The sequence below is a fragment of the Podarcis pityusensis genome (genome assembly GCF_964106645.2).
Source record: "Podarcis pityusensis genome assembly, chromosome: 10".
Lineage (NCBI taxonomy): Eukaryota > Metazoa > Chordata > Lepidosauria > Squamata > Lacertidae > Podarcis > Podarcis pityusensis.
Genome location: NC_138035.1, coordinates 2,276,157 through 2,291,064, shown reverse-complemented (window position 1 = coordinate 2,291,064; position 14,908 = coordinate 2,276,157). Strand labels below are relative to the sequence as shown.

Here is a 14,908-nt window from a genome sequence, read left to right as displayed (position 1 = left end):
AAGCCTGGGAACGTGGGATTCGGCTGACACCAGGAGTGCCCCCCCTACCCACAGGGAAACCCCTTTTCGGGGGTTCCGAAGTGACGTGGGGTCAGCGGCGTGGTGTTTCGAATCGACCGCTATTTTTGCGGAGTGAAGCCGCACAGCCGTTGCCGGAGAGCGCTGACTTTTTCTTGTGGACAATTGGATTTCAAACAACAACCCGTGAGTAGAACGGAAATTGGACTTTTAAAGTATTTTTAAATTGGCACCGATTGGGGAAGGTCCAAACAGGAAGTCCGCCTCCCCTTTCTGTAAATAAACTGAAGCAAAGAACCTGTCAACTAAGGTCGTGGAGAGTTTTATGTAAAGGATTTTAATTCTACTGATTAAAATTGCCATCAATTTTTCTTGGAAGCAGGGGAGCCTGCAGGAGAAGGACAAAATTTGTGATTTGAAGTGCCACTTCCCTGAACCCAGGAGTGGTCCGTGAGAGCCCGTTGACGATGAATAGATCAATTTGACAGCTGTTAAGTTAGCTGTCAAGATACAAAAGAGGACTTTGCTTCTATTGTCTATCTTTGTTACAAGCTTATGTTTAAAACGAAGGAAGGACTGTTACAATTTAACGTATGGGACTTTTGGGTCTGTGCTGAAAGGAATGAAAAGGAACTTGAATCCCTCTAGAGGGAGCTTTGGGACATTGTTTTAAGGAGCAGCTGGGAAATTGTTTTTTGACCTTGGACTGTTTAAGGATGGCGGTCGGGAAGGAAATTGAGTCTAAATTGAACAGGACATTTTTTCTCTTGGGAAAGCTGCAAAACCAGATAAATGTTTTGACTACTAATGTTATAACTTTGGGAACAAAAGTGGGTATTAGTAAAGAACTCGATAAGAATTCAGCACAGGAACCTCCTTCAACTGAACAAACCGGAAAATTTGAGAAGGAGAATTATGTTGTGATTGAAGTGAAGAAAGGGGGAGCCGTAACCCTACAGATGCAAATGGTGAACTACAATTTGAGGCCTGACATGATGGCAACAAGGAGAAGCAAATTTTTGGAGATGGAAGCCTGGCCTGGTTTAGAAAATGAAAGATGGAGAGATCACTTTATGTGGAGATCAGATGGCCTTTGGATTACAAATCTGAGCCAGGTGGAGGTTGGAGTTTCGGGGGCCTTTGGATTTGAAAGGAGCGTGAAACAAGATTTGGAATATCCTATAGGCTCTATTTTTAACCATGGAAGTTTGGCAGGAAGGAATATGATTACCGTTGGGTTGGAGCTTCCTCGAGATCTGGTTTTCAATACCAAAGACTATCAAAAAGACCGGCAGAGGGGACATGAAAGAGATTTAAGAGCCTCGGATTTAAAATCTCCAGGTTGATGGCTTTACGAGATTGATGGACTTTTGCTGGGGACCGAAACCGGGGAGGGGATCTGGTGGAAGGAAATTGGGAATTTAAAGTGTATATAATATAGTTTGTTTTTTGTTTTCTTAATGAGAGATGGGAAATTCGTGGAATGGAATCTTTTTTGACCTTAGGGAAACGTCTTAAGAATAAGTATAGATATATAGGTTTGGATGAGAGTTAAGATTGGATAAAGTAAAAGTGGATGGTTATTTGGTGAAAGAAAGAATGGGAAATTATAGTATAATAAGATAAGATATAAGGATAAAAATAAGATGAAGGACTGGTTGGAATATTTATATGAATTAGAATATAAAGAGGGGAATTATAGTATGTTAAGATAAATTATTGGGATTAAAATAAAGCTGGAAGGATTTGCTGGAATATCTAATTGAATTAGAATACAAAAATGGGAGGTGTGAGGAAGTCAAGAAAATAAGTGACTGTAAGTAAGTGAGTTAAAGGTTTGACTTGTTTTTTATTTGTTTTTCTCTTTTTTCTCTTTTTTTTGGTTTTTGGATGTGTATTGTTTTTCATTTTTTTCTTCATTTTTGATTGCTCTTTTTTCTTTTTTTCCTGTAACTTTTAAAATCTTAATAAAAATTTATTTTTTTAAAAAATAAAGGTGATATTCAAGGCAAATAGATAAACTGTACTTAGTGGAATATGTAGTACCTTGAATAAGTAGTATTAATTTATTTATGGCCTGAAGATATGTTATTTCTAGAGATGAATTTATTGTGGTTCTGTCTCAAATATCATAATTATACGATGTCTTGGGGTGTTAGGAGAGCATTAGTTCCTTTGGTGGGGGTCATGTCATGCTCCTTATGGGGTAATCTATCCATCAATTGTCCCCAACCTGCACTCAGTTCTCACCTGTGGCTTCCAGAACCTGTCAGGATAGAATAGGGGCTACAAGCCCAGGAACGGTTTCAACCAGCCGGCTAAACCAGGTGAGAATAGCTGATGGGTCTCAAATCCTTGGTGGGTTGGGGAATTCTGCTGCAGGTGAAGGCAGGCCCTGGTGGATGGAGAGGATGAGAACAACAGTGAATCCCACAGTCAGGAAGGCAGATTCTGCCCATGCTGCAGAGGAAAGTGAAGGGCAGATGGAGCTTGTCAACCTGGGAAGCGAGGTCCTCGAGAAGGAAAACTGTGGTCCTAAACCTTCGCTGCCTGGTTTTCTTCAGGAAAAGAAAAGTCTCTAAGAGGGTTGGATGGTGTCCTGCACACCTCCTTCCAGCCACTCCTGCAGCCAAGTTCGTGCCTAACGTACTGCTCTGCTTTCCTTGGGACCATATAAGCCAGGCTGAGAAGGGGCTCTTGTTGTCTAGGCAGCCCTGAACCCCCAAACACACTGTCCACACTTGCTGTACTGCTAACACAGCAGTTTCGGGGGCAGCGATGAACTCAGACCTGTGTATCAAAATCTCTCCAATGTGGAATATGTAAAACAGAAGTGCTGTTTATATCATACATCAATTAAAAAGTATTCAGAATATTTGTCTTTTGAAGAGAAGACCACCAAGTACCCAATGGCCCCTTCAAAGCTAATGAAAGTCTTGTGCCTGGAGCTTTTGGGGGTGCAGGACCAGAAAAGCTTCTGCCACCATTATCCTTCCAATTGGGATTTAGGCCTCATCATACGACAGAAACTACCCTGGTTGCGCTGGTTGATGATCTCCAATAGGCTAGAGTCCAAGGGCAAAGCTCTTTCCTGGTTCTGGTGGATCTCTGCTTTGGAGACCTTTGACCATGGTATCCTTCTGGCCCCTCTAGGGGAGCTGGGGGCACTGCTGTGCAGTGGTTCCCATCCTTCCTCCTGGGCCATGTCCAGAAAGTGGTGTTGGGGGATGAGTGTTCAGGCCCCTGGGTGCTCACTTGTGGGGTGCCTCAGGGCTCTGTCCTCTCCCCATGCTTTTTAATATCTATATGAAGCCGCTGGGGGAGTTTTGGCTGGGTGTTCACACGCATGTGGATAATACCCAGCTCTTCTCTTTTAAATTGGAACCAGTGAAGATGAACCAGTGAATGCCCTGTGTTGGTGCCTGTAGGTGGTTTGAGGATAGATGGTGGCTAACAGATTGAGGTTGGATCCTGACAAGACGGAAGCACTGTCCCTGTGGGACAGGTGAGAGACAGACCCTACCAGCCTGCACACTGTCTCACTAAAGTGGTGCATGCTCTGGTTATCTCCTGCTTGGACCACTGCCATGCGCTCTACTTGGTGCTACCTTTGAAGGTGACCCCAAAACTGCAACTAATCCAGAATGCGGCAGCTGGACTAGTAACTGGGAGCAGCTGCCAAGACCACATATCATTGGTCCTAAAGGATCTTCCCTGGCTTTCAGTGTGTTTCCAAGCACAATTCAAACTGTTGGTGCTGACCTTTAAGTGTCCTGGCTGTATTTTTCAGAAAAAGAAAAGTGTTGATCTAATGTATACAGATCATTCTTGGTCTACAGGTTCAAGAAGGTTCTGGTGGTTTTACTCTGTGTGATTCAAAGTGGTGTTTTCTCTAGCTGGAACATTTTAGCTGATAAGGGAGTTTCCTTTCTGCTGAGAGCAGGTGGTGGGATCAGTGGTTATGAGGTTATGCTGAACCTTCCTTGTTTCTGGGAACCAGAAGAAGCTGGTTTAAACTGGGGTGAGCCAGGCTTGTTATCCAGTCCCAAGGTTACTCTGACACGGAATTTTTTATAAATCGCAGTATTGAAAGGCGCCTGGTCCCACTTCCTAATCTGCAATTCTCTACTCTGCTTGTGTGTTTCTTACATGAGTGCTGTTTTGATATACCAAGTTAGGGTTTTACTGTAAGTTAAGTTTTTGCTAGCTTTTGCCTTCAGTACTAAATTTCTCTGCTGAATGAATTTTTTGCTGCCTCTGAGTGTTTTTTCCTACTCTGCTAACTATATATCGGTCTTGGATATCGTTATGGAGGAGCAAGATCTGTGACCTAAAGCCCTAAACAACCTTGGCCCTGTAGACCTGAAGGAGCGTCTCCACCCCCATCCTTCAGTCTGAACACTGAGGTCCTCCTCTGAGGGTCTTCTGCTGGTTCCCTCCCTGCAAGAAGTGAGGGTACAGGGAACCAGGCAGAGGGCCTTCTGGGTGGTGACACCCACCCTGTGGAACGCCCTCCCTTCCGAAGTCAAGGAAATGAACAACTATCTGACATTTAGAAGATAGCAGAAGGTAGACCTGTATCTGGAGGTTTTTAATGTCTGATGTTTTACTGTCTTTTATGTGTACTGGAAGCTGCCCAGAGTGGCTGGGGAAGCCCAACCAGATGGACTACATATACATATGCAGATGGACTACACTGTATAAATACTACAATCATTCTTATCATCTTGTGATTTTTTGCAGTTATTTTGGAATTCGTACTGCGAAATCAGATCACAAAATGTTATGGGTGGAGAAAATCACAGGGTTGTCGTAAACGATAATCCCACCCACAAACTCTCATTCACATACAGTCTGTAAATTTGGGAAGGTCACACACCTCACCTGTGCTAATACTGGCAGTCTTTGGCCTGCATAGGCACACCTTGTATGTAGAGCCTCCAGGCACAGGCACTGTCTATCATGAAAATGGGTCCTTTGACTGGGGAGATTCATGCAGTTGCTGTCATCGGATTCTGGTGGGTTGTATCTCAGCTTGTCAGTCACTCTGACACTGCCTACAAAGAATAAGAGGAACAGAAATGCTTTTGACTTCTATATCAATCCTGAGAGACATTCCATGGAACTCAAACTGTGCGCCTGTTAACCCTTTCATGGTCTGCGTCTCTCTGCGCGGAGCGCACAGGGCCCCAGGGATGCTTGCGCGGGGCAAACGGGGCCGGGGAATCCTCGTGGGACCCCCTGGGTGGGCGCCCCATGTCCACCCCTGCCAAGGAAAGCCCCCGCGCAGTACATACTCAGGGATCCAGGCCCTGCCAGGAGAGCTGGAGGGGTTCTCTGGATCCTTTCTCCGCTCTACCCCCCCGCGACCCCTTTACTTCTTTGTCCTCGCTCCCGATTCTCATTTCCTTTCCTGCAACATCGATGTTTTTTTGGGGGGGTCCCCTGCCCCCCCTTTCCATTAACAGGCCCTCTCTTTCTCCAGTTCATAACTGTTGCCCCAAAAGGACCAGGTGCACAGCCTGGGGGTCATTTTGGACTCACAGCTGTCCATGGAGGCGCAGGTTAATTCTGTGTCCAGGGCAGCTGTCTGCCAGCTCCTTCTGGTACGCAGGATGAGACTCTCCATGCCCGCAGACTGTCTCACCAGAGTGGTGCATACTCTGGTTATCTCCCGCTTGGACTACTGCCATGCGCTACATGGGGCTACCTTTGAAGGTGACCCGGAAACTGCAACTAATCCAGAATGTGGCAGCTAGACAACAGAATGGGAGCAGCCGCTGAGACAACAGAACACCAGTCCTGACTCCCAGTACATTTCTGAGCACATTTCACATTGTTGGTGCTGACCTTTACATTGCCGTGGATGCATTTTTCAGGCATAGATTCCTGTTATGCCTTCAGGAACAAATTTATTTGCTGAAGGAATTTTTTTGCTGTCTGAGCGTTTTTTCCTACTCTGCTAATTGTATGTTGGACTTGCTCTGGAGATCAGTGTGGAGGAGCAAGATCATTGACCTAAAGCCCTAAACAGCCCCGGGTATGTAGACATGAAGGAACGTCTCCACCCCCATCGCTCAGTCTGTACACTGAGGCCCTCCTTCGAGGGTCTTCTGCTGGTCCCCCCCCCCCATGAGAAGCGAAGTTACAGGGAAGCAGGCAGAGGGCAAGGAAATGGGCAACTATCTGACATTTAGGTGACAGCTGAAGGCAGCCCTGTATAGGGAGGTTTTGAATGTCTGATGTTTTACTGTCTTTTATATGTACTGTCATTTGCCCAGAGTGGCTGGGGAAACCCAGCCAGGTGGGCAGGGTAAAAACATTATTATTATTATTATTATTATTATTATTATTTTCTTGTGGTTTTTTTGTAGTTATTTTGGAATTCGTTCTGCAATATGAGCTCACGAAATGTTATGAGGGGGGAAAATCACAGGGATGCCATAAACGGTAATCCCCCCCACAACTTCTCATTCACATACAGTCTGTAAATTAGGGGAGGTCACACACCTCACCTGTTCTAATACTGGAAGTCTTTGGCCTGTATAGGCACACCTTGTATGTAGAGACTCCAGCCACAGGCACTGTCTATCATGAAAATGGGTCCTTTGACTGGGGAGGTTCATGCAATTGCTATCATCAGATCATCTCAGCTTGTCAGTCACTCTGAAACTGCCTACCAAAAATAAGAGGAACAGAAATGCTTTTGAGGTGCACCTTCTATATGAATCCTGCGAGCCATTCCATGGACTCTGCACCCCTGTTTCTGATGACAGGTGTACATTATTCTCATCCTCAATGAACCAGGCAGTGGAAAAGACACTTTAAGATGGAAGCCTGAGAGAGAGGAAAAGGTTTCTGGCTGCTTCCTGGGTGGGATTGCGGAAACCAAGATCCGCTTCTGAGAAGGCCTCTCCCCTCCCCTCTTCCTCTCTTCCTCTTGGAAGTTCCTCTCCTCTCCAGGAGGACCCAAGGTTGGACTGGGCAGGGGCTTACGGGGTGGGAAGAGGATGGAGCTTGCAGGAAAGAAGGGGTGCGGGGACAGGACCCCCCACTTTCCAGGGATCCCTCTCTGGTTGCCTTGAAGGGGTCGCCGATTCTTGGGTGGGAGGGAGAAGCCGAGCCGGCCCCTTCGGAGATTCCCCGTCGGCGCACGATGGAGACGTCTCCCCAAAGACTGGTCTTCCTTCCCCGCCCCCCGCCAGTGCTGCGCTTCCTTGCCCCGGGGATGCTCCCCTCCCTCCTCCCCCCGGCTGCCCCCACTCTTGGCCCCCTCCCTCTCTCCCGGAGTCTCCCCTGCACCCAGAGGCCCCCTTGGCGCGGCTCACCCCTCGCCATGCGCGACCCATCTGTCCACCCGGAGGGCCCCCCCAAGACGAGATGGGGAGGGATGGGGGGTCTCCATCTAGGCGTCTCTCGCCCCGTTAACCCTTTCATGGTCAGCCTCTCTCCGCGCGGAGCGCACAGGGCCCCAGGGATGCCTGCGCGGGGGAAACGGGGCCAGGGAGTCCTCGTGGGACCCCGTGGGTGGGCGCCCCATGTCCTCCCCTGCCAAGGAAAGCCCCCTTCGCAGCACGCGTGAAGGGATCCAGGCCCTGCCGGGGGGGCCCACGGAAGGCGCTTTGGGGAGCTGGCGCAGGGTCCCTCTCTGGGTCCTTCTCTCCCCTCTCCCCCCCCCGCGACCCCTTTACCTCTTTGTCCTCGATCCCGATTCTCATTTCCTTTCCTGCAACATCGATGTTTCTTTGGGGGGGGGTCCCCTGCCGCCCCTCCTCCCCTGTCCGAAAGCGCGCTCCCCTAGAGCAACGCGCAGAGCAGCAATCCGGCGTAGAAGAGCCACTTCCGGGAGAAGCAGGCAGGTTGGGAGGGGAGCTCACCCCCCTTTATTCCCGGAACAGAAGCCAGATTGGAGGAGGAGGATCCTGATACTTCCAAAGGAGAAGCCCAGGAAAGCCTTGCAGCTGGGGGGATGTCTGAATACTATTATGCTACTTATTGGAAGAGGGTAGTTAAAAGGTGTGGGAAACTGGGGTTGTTGACAGGGGTGGGTGACGGATCCATGTTTCTGAATGCCAAAGACTCCTACTTTGTGACAAATCTGTGATGCATCGAAGATGCTGTTGAAAAAAGTATTGTGGGAAATGGGGAGAGGTCTTAAAAATCCATGCAACCATCTTCTCGGGGTTCCTACTCTTGGTGTGTTTGAACCTTGTTGCAACAAATAATGATCAGGTCAACTGACCGCCCTTTGCTTCTTTAACTTGGCTGGATTCTCCTTCTTTTGCTGACCGGAGGGACCCCCGGGGAGTGGCACCCTGACGAGCTGGGCAGCGGAGTAAATCCGCACCCGGGGATATTTTCCTTCTCAACTCTTTCCCACCTGAGCCTCACCCCCTTACCTAAAAGCCAGACACAACACAATGTGACAGGATTGTGACTCCTGCCCTCAGCAAACAAAATAGGACCCCCTCCCCCCCCTCGGAGCAAAGCAACCCCGGGATGCTGAGGTCCCCCAGTCCTTGAAATGAAAAGGGGGGGGGGGCTCGGGAAACCTTCAGGGAGCAGGCGGGGAGGGGGCTGCCCAGGCTCCAGAAGCTCCTTCTCGCTGGTTCCTCCCCATCGCCCTCCTGCTGCCTGCCTCCCCTCCGCTTCTACTGGTCCTTTGCAAGTGCGGGGAAGCTCTAGTCCCTCCGGCCCCCCTCAAATTCCTTCTAAGAGCCCCACATTGCACGGGGCAGGCTCACTTGCAGTGAAACAAAACGCAGCTGCCCTGCAGAGTAGAGCCAGGCTGGGGGCACCGTGGGGACCCCAGAAATGTGTCCCTAGAAGAAATGCGCCTCCTTCCTTCTCTGGTGCTCAAGTGCTGCCGGTGGGTTTCCCAGAAGAGGCCTCTGCTTGGCCCCTGGGAGGACAGGGGCCCCTTGGGCCTGATCCTGCAGGGCTCACCTGACGTTCTGATGCAAGTGAACCCTCTTTTCTCCTTCAAGGTGAACAGGGTTTCCCAAATTTGGGTCTCCAGCTGTTTTTGGACTACAGCTCCCATCACCCCTAGCAGGCAAGACCAGTGGTCAGGGATGATGACTATTTCCGTCAGGATCTCCAGGTGGCTCTGGCAAGTGAGCCCAGCTGCGTGTGACAAGAGTGGGGGAGTTCCTTCCTGGATTCCAGAAGTGGCCATCACCTTTGAATATAGGGGTCAGTGACTCTATTCCTCCAACCGGAGTGAGTGTGGGTCTTCCTTGCCCACTTCCATTCTGCTCCGCCATTCCCAAAGAGTGATTCCTCTGAAGTCAGTAAATTGTTCAGAGTTGCTCAAACAGAGAGAGATTGCAAGGAGCCCCTAAAAGAGCTCTCCAAACAGGGTGATTGGGCTGAAAATACAGTTCATTGTCAAAGAGATTAAAGTGAGGCATGTTGGGGTGATGGATCTTATGGAAGTGGTGGAAATGACTGGCAGAATCCGAGACCAGGGAGAAGAGTCGGTGCAAGAAGATTGGAAGAAATTTAAAGTTTATTTACAGAAACATAGTAAAATTAAGGAAGTTTAGAAGGAGGCTGGAATGAAGCTATGTGACTATTGCATAATCAATATAAAGGATTTAAGTTAAATAGATTGTTGAAGGAAAGCAGGAAAGGTAAAATTATACTATGTTAAGACAAATTGATTGGATAAAATTTGGGAAAGATGGAAAGGATTTGCTGAAATAGCTAATTGAAGCAGAATACAAAAAAGGGAGGTGTGAGGAGGTCAAAGAAACAAGTAAATGAATGTTAAGTTATAGAAGGTTTATTGTATTTTACTGTATTTTTCTTTTTTTTTTCTTTTCTGTTTGACTGTTTTCTGTTCTTTGTTGATGTCTTTGTTGTTGTTTTTTCTTTTGTTATATTCCTAAAACTTTAATAAATATTATTTTTTTAAAAAATAAAGTGATGCATGTTGGGGGGCAGGGAAACACCCTCTTAATATCATGTGCAGGATCATGGGGTCTGAAGCGGGTTTCTCTGTGTGTTCTAGGAGACCATGGGAGAGGGGAGCCTGTCACAGCAGGAGGGGGGGTCTCCCTGGATGCTTCAGGGGCTGGCCTCCTCTGGGTCTCCTGGCCCCCTCCTCTCCTCCCTCTGAGCCTGAACTGCTCTCTGCCCCAGCGTCTTCCTGCTCACCAAACCCTGTTTCCTCCTCAGCTTGCAACACCTCCCCTCCCGGTCTGCTCCCCTTTATCCCTCTATCTGCTCATTGCCATCCCACAACCAGCCCCCAGGCTCTGAGCCTTCTTCCCTTGTGGGTCCCCCGGCTGGTGCCTCCCCCTCCCCACACCCAGCCAGTCCATGACAGCAAAAACAGAAATAACAGTAAAATCAGTATGATGGTAATATGCACTCTGGTAGGGAAACTCCCTAGCAGCATGACTGAATAAAATCCTCTGGGACTATGAAAAAGAACTATCTTCTCCAAACCCCAGAACAAGCAGTAGCTCTGGGGTTGCCCCATGGGGTTCACGAGTGAAGATGGGACCCACCAGGAGACTTCCCTTCTTCCCCGTCTTGCAATAAGGCTGGGGGGGGGGGGAATCCTTGTTAAATTACAGTATTGTAAGTTTTCTTCAGAACACGCAGGGGCAGGGATGAAGTTCTGTTGAAGAAGCAGTGTTTTGAGATAGTGCAGTGGTGGGGATGAGAGACTTTGGTGCAAAAACCATCTTGCATGCTTGAATAGAGCAACTCCAGGGCATGAGCCAAGTAGCAGCAGGGTAAGGGCCACATGTAGAGCAATTCCTACACTTAGGTCAAAAACACAAACAGAGGCACCAGGACTTCTTCAGTAAAAGTTTACTGAGCTTTCAAAGCATACAGTTCTCACTGGGTCCCCATATAATCTCTATAATCTTAGATTATACTCACATTGTTTGACATTGCCTTCAATATTTCATTGCTGTTCAGTTTTACATATAAACACAAGAACTTCAAATACACGTTGTGTGTTTAAGACTGATTTCTTGCTGAGTTCATTGCTGTGAAGAAAGAGTGGACACTGAAAGGAACACGTCCTGCACTCCATACATCTAAATGGGTTCTTCCATGTGAGAGTCCCTGGATGTTTGTTAAACACTCCATTGCAAATAAAGCACTTTTTGCAATCTTTTCATTTAAACTGCTTCTCCTCTTTGTTGATGGTTTTTAGGGTTTCAAATCCGAATGTTCTTCCAGTACCTGAGTCTGTTGATTTAGAACTTCCACTAGGACTGAAACTCTATCTATTTTACTGATATTTATACAGTTTGTGTTTTGTGTGAGTTTGTTAACATAAATCAAGGGTTCCACTCTTGACTGCAGCTCCTTCCACAGTCCATACATTTAAACAGATTCTCCCCTGTGTGTATGCTGATGTTTTCTAAGGTTTCCATTATGATGAAAGCTCTTTCCGCACTCCATACATTTAAATGGTTTCTCCCCTGTGTGAGTCCGTTGATGTATATTGAGGTGTCCATTCTGACTGAAGCTCTTTCCGCACTCCAAACATTTAAATGGTTTCTCCCCTGTGTGAGTCCGTTGATGTATATTGAGGCCTCCACTCTGACTGAAGCTCTTTCCACACTCCATGCATTTATATGGTTTCTCCCCTGAATGTGTCCGTTGATGTTTTCTAAGGCTTCCATTATCAGTAAAGCTCTTTCCGCACTCCATACATTTATATGGTTTCGCCCCTGAATGTGTCCGTTGATGTTTTCTAAGGCTTCCATTAACAGTAAAACTGTTTCCACACTCCATACATTTATATGGTTTCTCCCCTGTGTGAATCTGCTGGTGTAATTTAAGGGCTCCATTCTGACTGAAGCACTTTCCGCACTCCATACATTTAAATGGTTTTCCCCCCGTGTGAATCCTTTGATGTTTTCTAAGGTTTCCACTGCAACTGAAGCTCTTTCCGCACTCCATACATTTAAATGGTTTCTCCCCTGTGTGAGTCCGTTGATGTGTTCTAAGCTTTCCATTATCACTAAAGCTTTTTCCGCACTCCATACATTTAAATGGTTTTTCCCCTGTGTGAGTTTGTTGATGTATGTTGAAGTGTCCACTCTGACTGAAGCTTTTTCCACACTCCATACATTTAAATGGTTTCTCCCCGTGTGAGTCCGCTGATGTAAACTTAAGTCTCCATTCTGACTGAAGCTCTTTCCACAATCCAGACATTTAAAAGGTTTCTCCCCTGTATGAATCCTCTGATGACTTCTAAGTGTATCACTCCGACAGAAGCTCTTTCCACAATCCATGCATTTAAAAGGTTTCTCCCCCGTGTGAGTCCATTGATGTGCTCTAAGTTTATCACTCCGACTGAAGCTCTTTCCACAATCCAGACATTTAAAAGGTTTTTCCCCTGTGTGAAACTGTTGATGTAAACTTAAGTGTCCATGTTGACTGAAGTTCTTCCCACACTCCCTGCATTGGAATTCTTTCTTGCCCATGTGAGTCCGCTGATGTGTTCTAAGTTTTCCACTATCAGGGAAACTTTTCTCACACTCCATACCTTTAAATGGTTTCCCCCCTGTTGGACGTCGTTGATGTGAACTATGGGTGCTCATTCAATGAAGCATTTTCTGCATTTCACACTTTTTTTTTCCTATTCCTAATGATACAAAAGGTGCCCCATTCACTGGGGTTTGAAGTGTCTTCTCCATCTCCTTCTTCAGAGTGGGAGGAACGGAAATCCTGTTTAGGTTTCAAGGAAGAGAACTAAGGGAAAGAGAACATATCAAGCTCCATTAGCACCTTCTCCTATTTCAACATCTCCTACATTCCCTCACCTCCTATCCATGTTCCCAATTTTTAGGAAATGAAGTTGCAATGTCATCAGATGATAGTAATTCATCAGCAACTTTCAAAATCCTCAATCAATGTGAATAAAGCAGCATGATTTTTTTAAAGAATGATGTGCTGTCTCATCTCTTGCCCGTCTTCTGACGCAGGACTATCCTAAAATGACACTGAAAAGGCACTGTCTATCATGAAAATGGGTCCTTTGACTGGGAAGATTCATGCAATGGCTATCATTGGATGCTGATGGGTTGTATCTCAGCTTGTCAGTCACTCTGACACTGCCTACAAAGAATAAGAGGAACAGAAATGCTTTTGACTTCCATATCAAGCCTGAGAGCCATTCCATTGACTCTGCACCCCTGTTTCTGATGACAGGTGTAGATTATCCTCATCCTCAATGAACCAGGCAGTGGAAAAGACACTTTAAGATGGAAGCCTGAGAGAGAGGAAAAGGTTTCTGGCTGCTTCCTGGGTGGGATTGCGGAAACCAAGATCCGCTTCTGAGAAGGCCTCTCCCCTCCCCTCTTCCTCTCTTCCTCTTGGAAGTTCCTCTCCTCTCCAGGAGGACCCAAGGTTGGACTGGGCAGGGGCTTACGGGGTGGGAAGAGGATGGAGCTTGCAGGAAAGAAGGGGTGCGGGGACAGGACCCCCCACTTTCCAGGGATCCCTCTCTGGTTGCCTTGAAGGGGTCGCCGATTCTTGGGTGGGAGGGAGAAGCCGAGCCGGCCCCTTCGGAGATTCCCCGTCGGCGCACGATGGAGACGTCTCCCCAAAGACTGGTCTTCCTTCCCCGCCCCCCGCCAGTGCTGCGCTTCCTTGCCCCGGGGATGCTCCCCTCCCTCCTCCCCCCGGCTGCCCCCACTCTTGGCCCCCTCCCTCTCTCCCGGAGTCTCCCCTGCACCCAGAGGCCCCCTTGGCGCGGCTCACCCCTCGCCATGCGCGACCCATCTGTCCACCCGGAGGGCCCCCCCAAGACGAGATGGGGAGGGATGGGGGGTCTCCATCTAGGCGTCTCTCGCCCCGTTAACCCTTTCATGGTCAGCCTCTCTCCGCGCGGAGCGCACAGGGCCCCAGGGATGCCTGCGCGGGGGAAACGGGGCCAGGGAGTCCTCGTGGGACCCCGTGGGTGGGCGCCCCATGTCCTCCCCTGCCAAGGAAAGCCCCCTTCGCAGCACGCGTGAAGGGATCCAGGCCCTGCCGGGGGGGCCCACGGAAGGCGCTTTGGGGAGCTGGCGCAGGGTCCCTCTCTGGGTCCTTCTCTCCCCTCTCCCCCCCCCGCGACCCCTTTACCTCTTTGTCCTCGATCCCGATTCTCATTTCCTTTCCTGCAACATCGATGTTTCTTTGGGGGGGGGTCCCCTGCCGCCCCTCCTCCCCTGTCCGAAAGCGCGCTCCCCTAGAGCAACGCGCAGAGCAGCAATCCGGCGTAGAAGAGCCACTTCCGGGAGAAGCAGGCAGGTTGGGAGGGGAGCTCACCCCCCTTTATTCCCGGAACAGAAGCCAGATTGGAGGAGGAGGATCCTGATACTTCCAAAGGAGAAGCCCAGGAAAGCCTTGCAGCTGGGGGGATGTCTGAATACTATTATGCTACTTATTGGAAGAGGGTAGTTAAAAGGTGTGGGAAACTGGGGTTGTTGACAGGGGTGGGTGACGGATCCATGTTTCTGAATGCCAAAGACTCCTACTTTGTGACAAATCTGTGATGCATCGAAGATGCTGTTGAAAAAAGTATTGTGGGAAATGGGGAGAGGTCTTAAAAATCCATGCAACCATCTTCTCGGGGTTCCTACTCTTGGTGTGTTTGAACCTTGTTGCAACAAATAATGATCAGGTCAACTGACCGCCCTTTGCTTCTTTAACTTGGCTGGATTCTCCTTCTTTTGCTGACCGGAGGGACCCCCGGGGAGTGGCACCCTGACGAGCTGGGCAGCGGAGTAAATCCGCACCCGGGGATATTTTCCTTCTCAACTCTTTCCCACCTGAGCCTCACCCCCTTACCTAAAAGCCAGACACAACACAATGTGACAGGATTGTGACTCCTGCCCTCAGCAAACAAAATAGGACCCCCTCCCCCCCC

At 48.5% G+C, this 14,908-nt stretch overlaps 6 protein-coding genes across 7 annotated transcripts in view; 1 reads left to right on the top strand and 5 right to left on the bottom strand.

The window, feature by feature from the left end:
• Positions 1 to 14,908, bottom strand: part of LOC308486338 (uncharacterized protein) — a 140,665-nt gene that overhangs the window by 2,384 nt on the left and 123,373 nt on the right. The gene's annotated exons all lie outside the window — the stretch shown is intronic.
• The window catches only part of LOC308457801 (uncharacterized protein), a gene marked incomplete at its 3' end in the record, with an annotated part of 121,992 nt that overhangs the window by 50,959 nt on the left and 56,125 nt on the right, over positions 1 to 14,908 (bottom strand). The window lies entirely within an intron of this gene.
• The window catches only part of LOC308486266 (uncharacterized protein), a 136,397-nt gene that overhangs the window by 69,222 nt on the left and 52,267 nt on the right, over positions 1 to 14,908 (top strand). The gene's annotated exons all lie outside the window — the stretch shown is intronic.
• Positions 1 to 14,908, bottom strand: part of LOC308486262 (uncharacterized protein) — a 120,013-nt gene that overhangs the window by 66,477 nt on the left and 38,628 nt on the right. The gene's annotated exons all lie outside the window — the stretch shown is intronic.
• LOC308486324 (uncharacterized protein) overlaps positions 1 to 14,908 on the bottom strand; it is a 119,181-nt gene that overhangs the window by 92,890 nt on the left and 11,383 nt on the right. The window lies entirely within an intron of this gene.
• The window catches only part of LOC308457800 (uncharacterized protein), a gene marked incomplete at its 3' end in the record, with an annotated part of 39,543 nt that continues 39,460 nt past the window's right edge, over positions 14,826 to 14,908 (bottom strand). The window contains exon 3 of the mRNA XM_080971973.1: positions 14,826 to 14,829. Coding sequence (XP_080828099.1) covers positions 14,826 to 14,829 — 4 coding nt within the window. The remainder of the gene's footprint in view (positions 14,830 to 14,908) is intronic.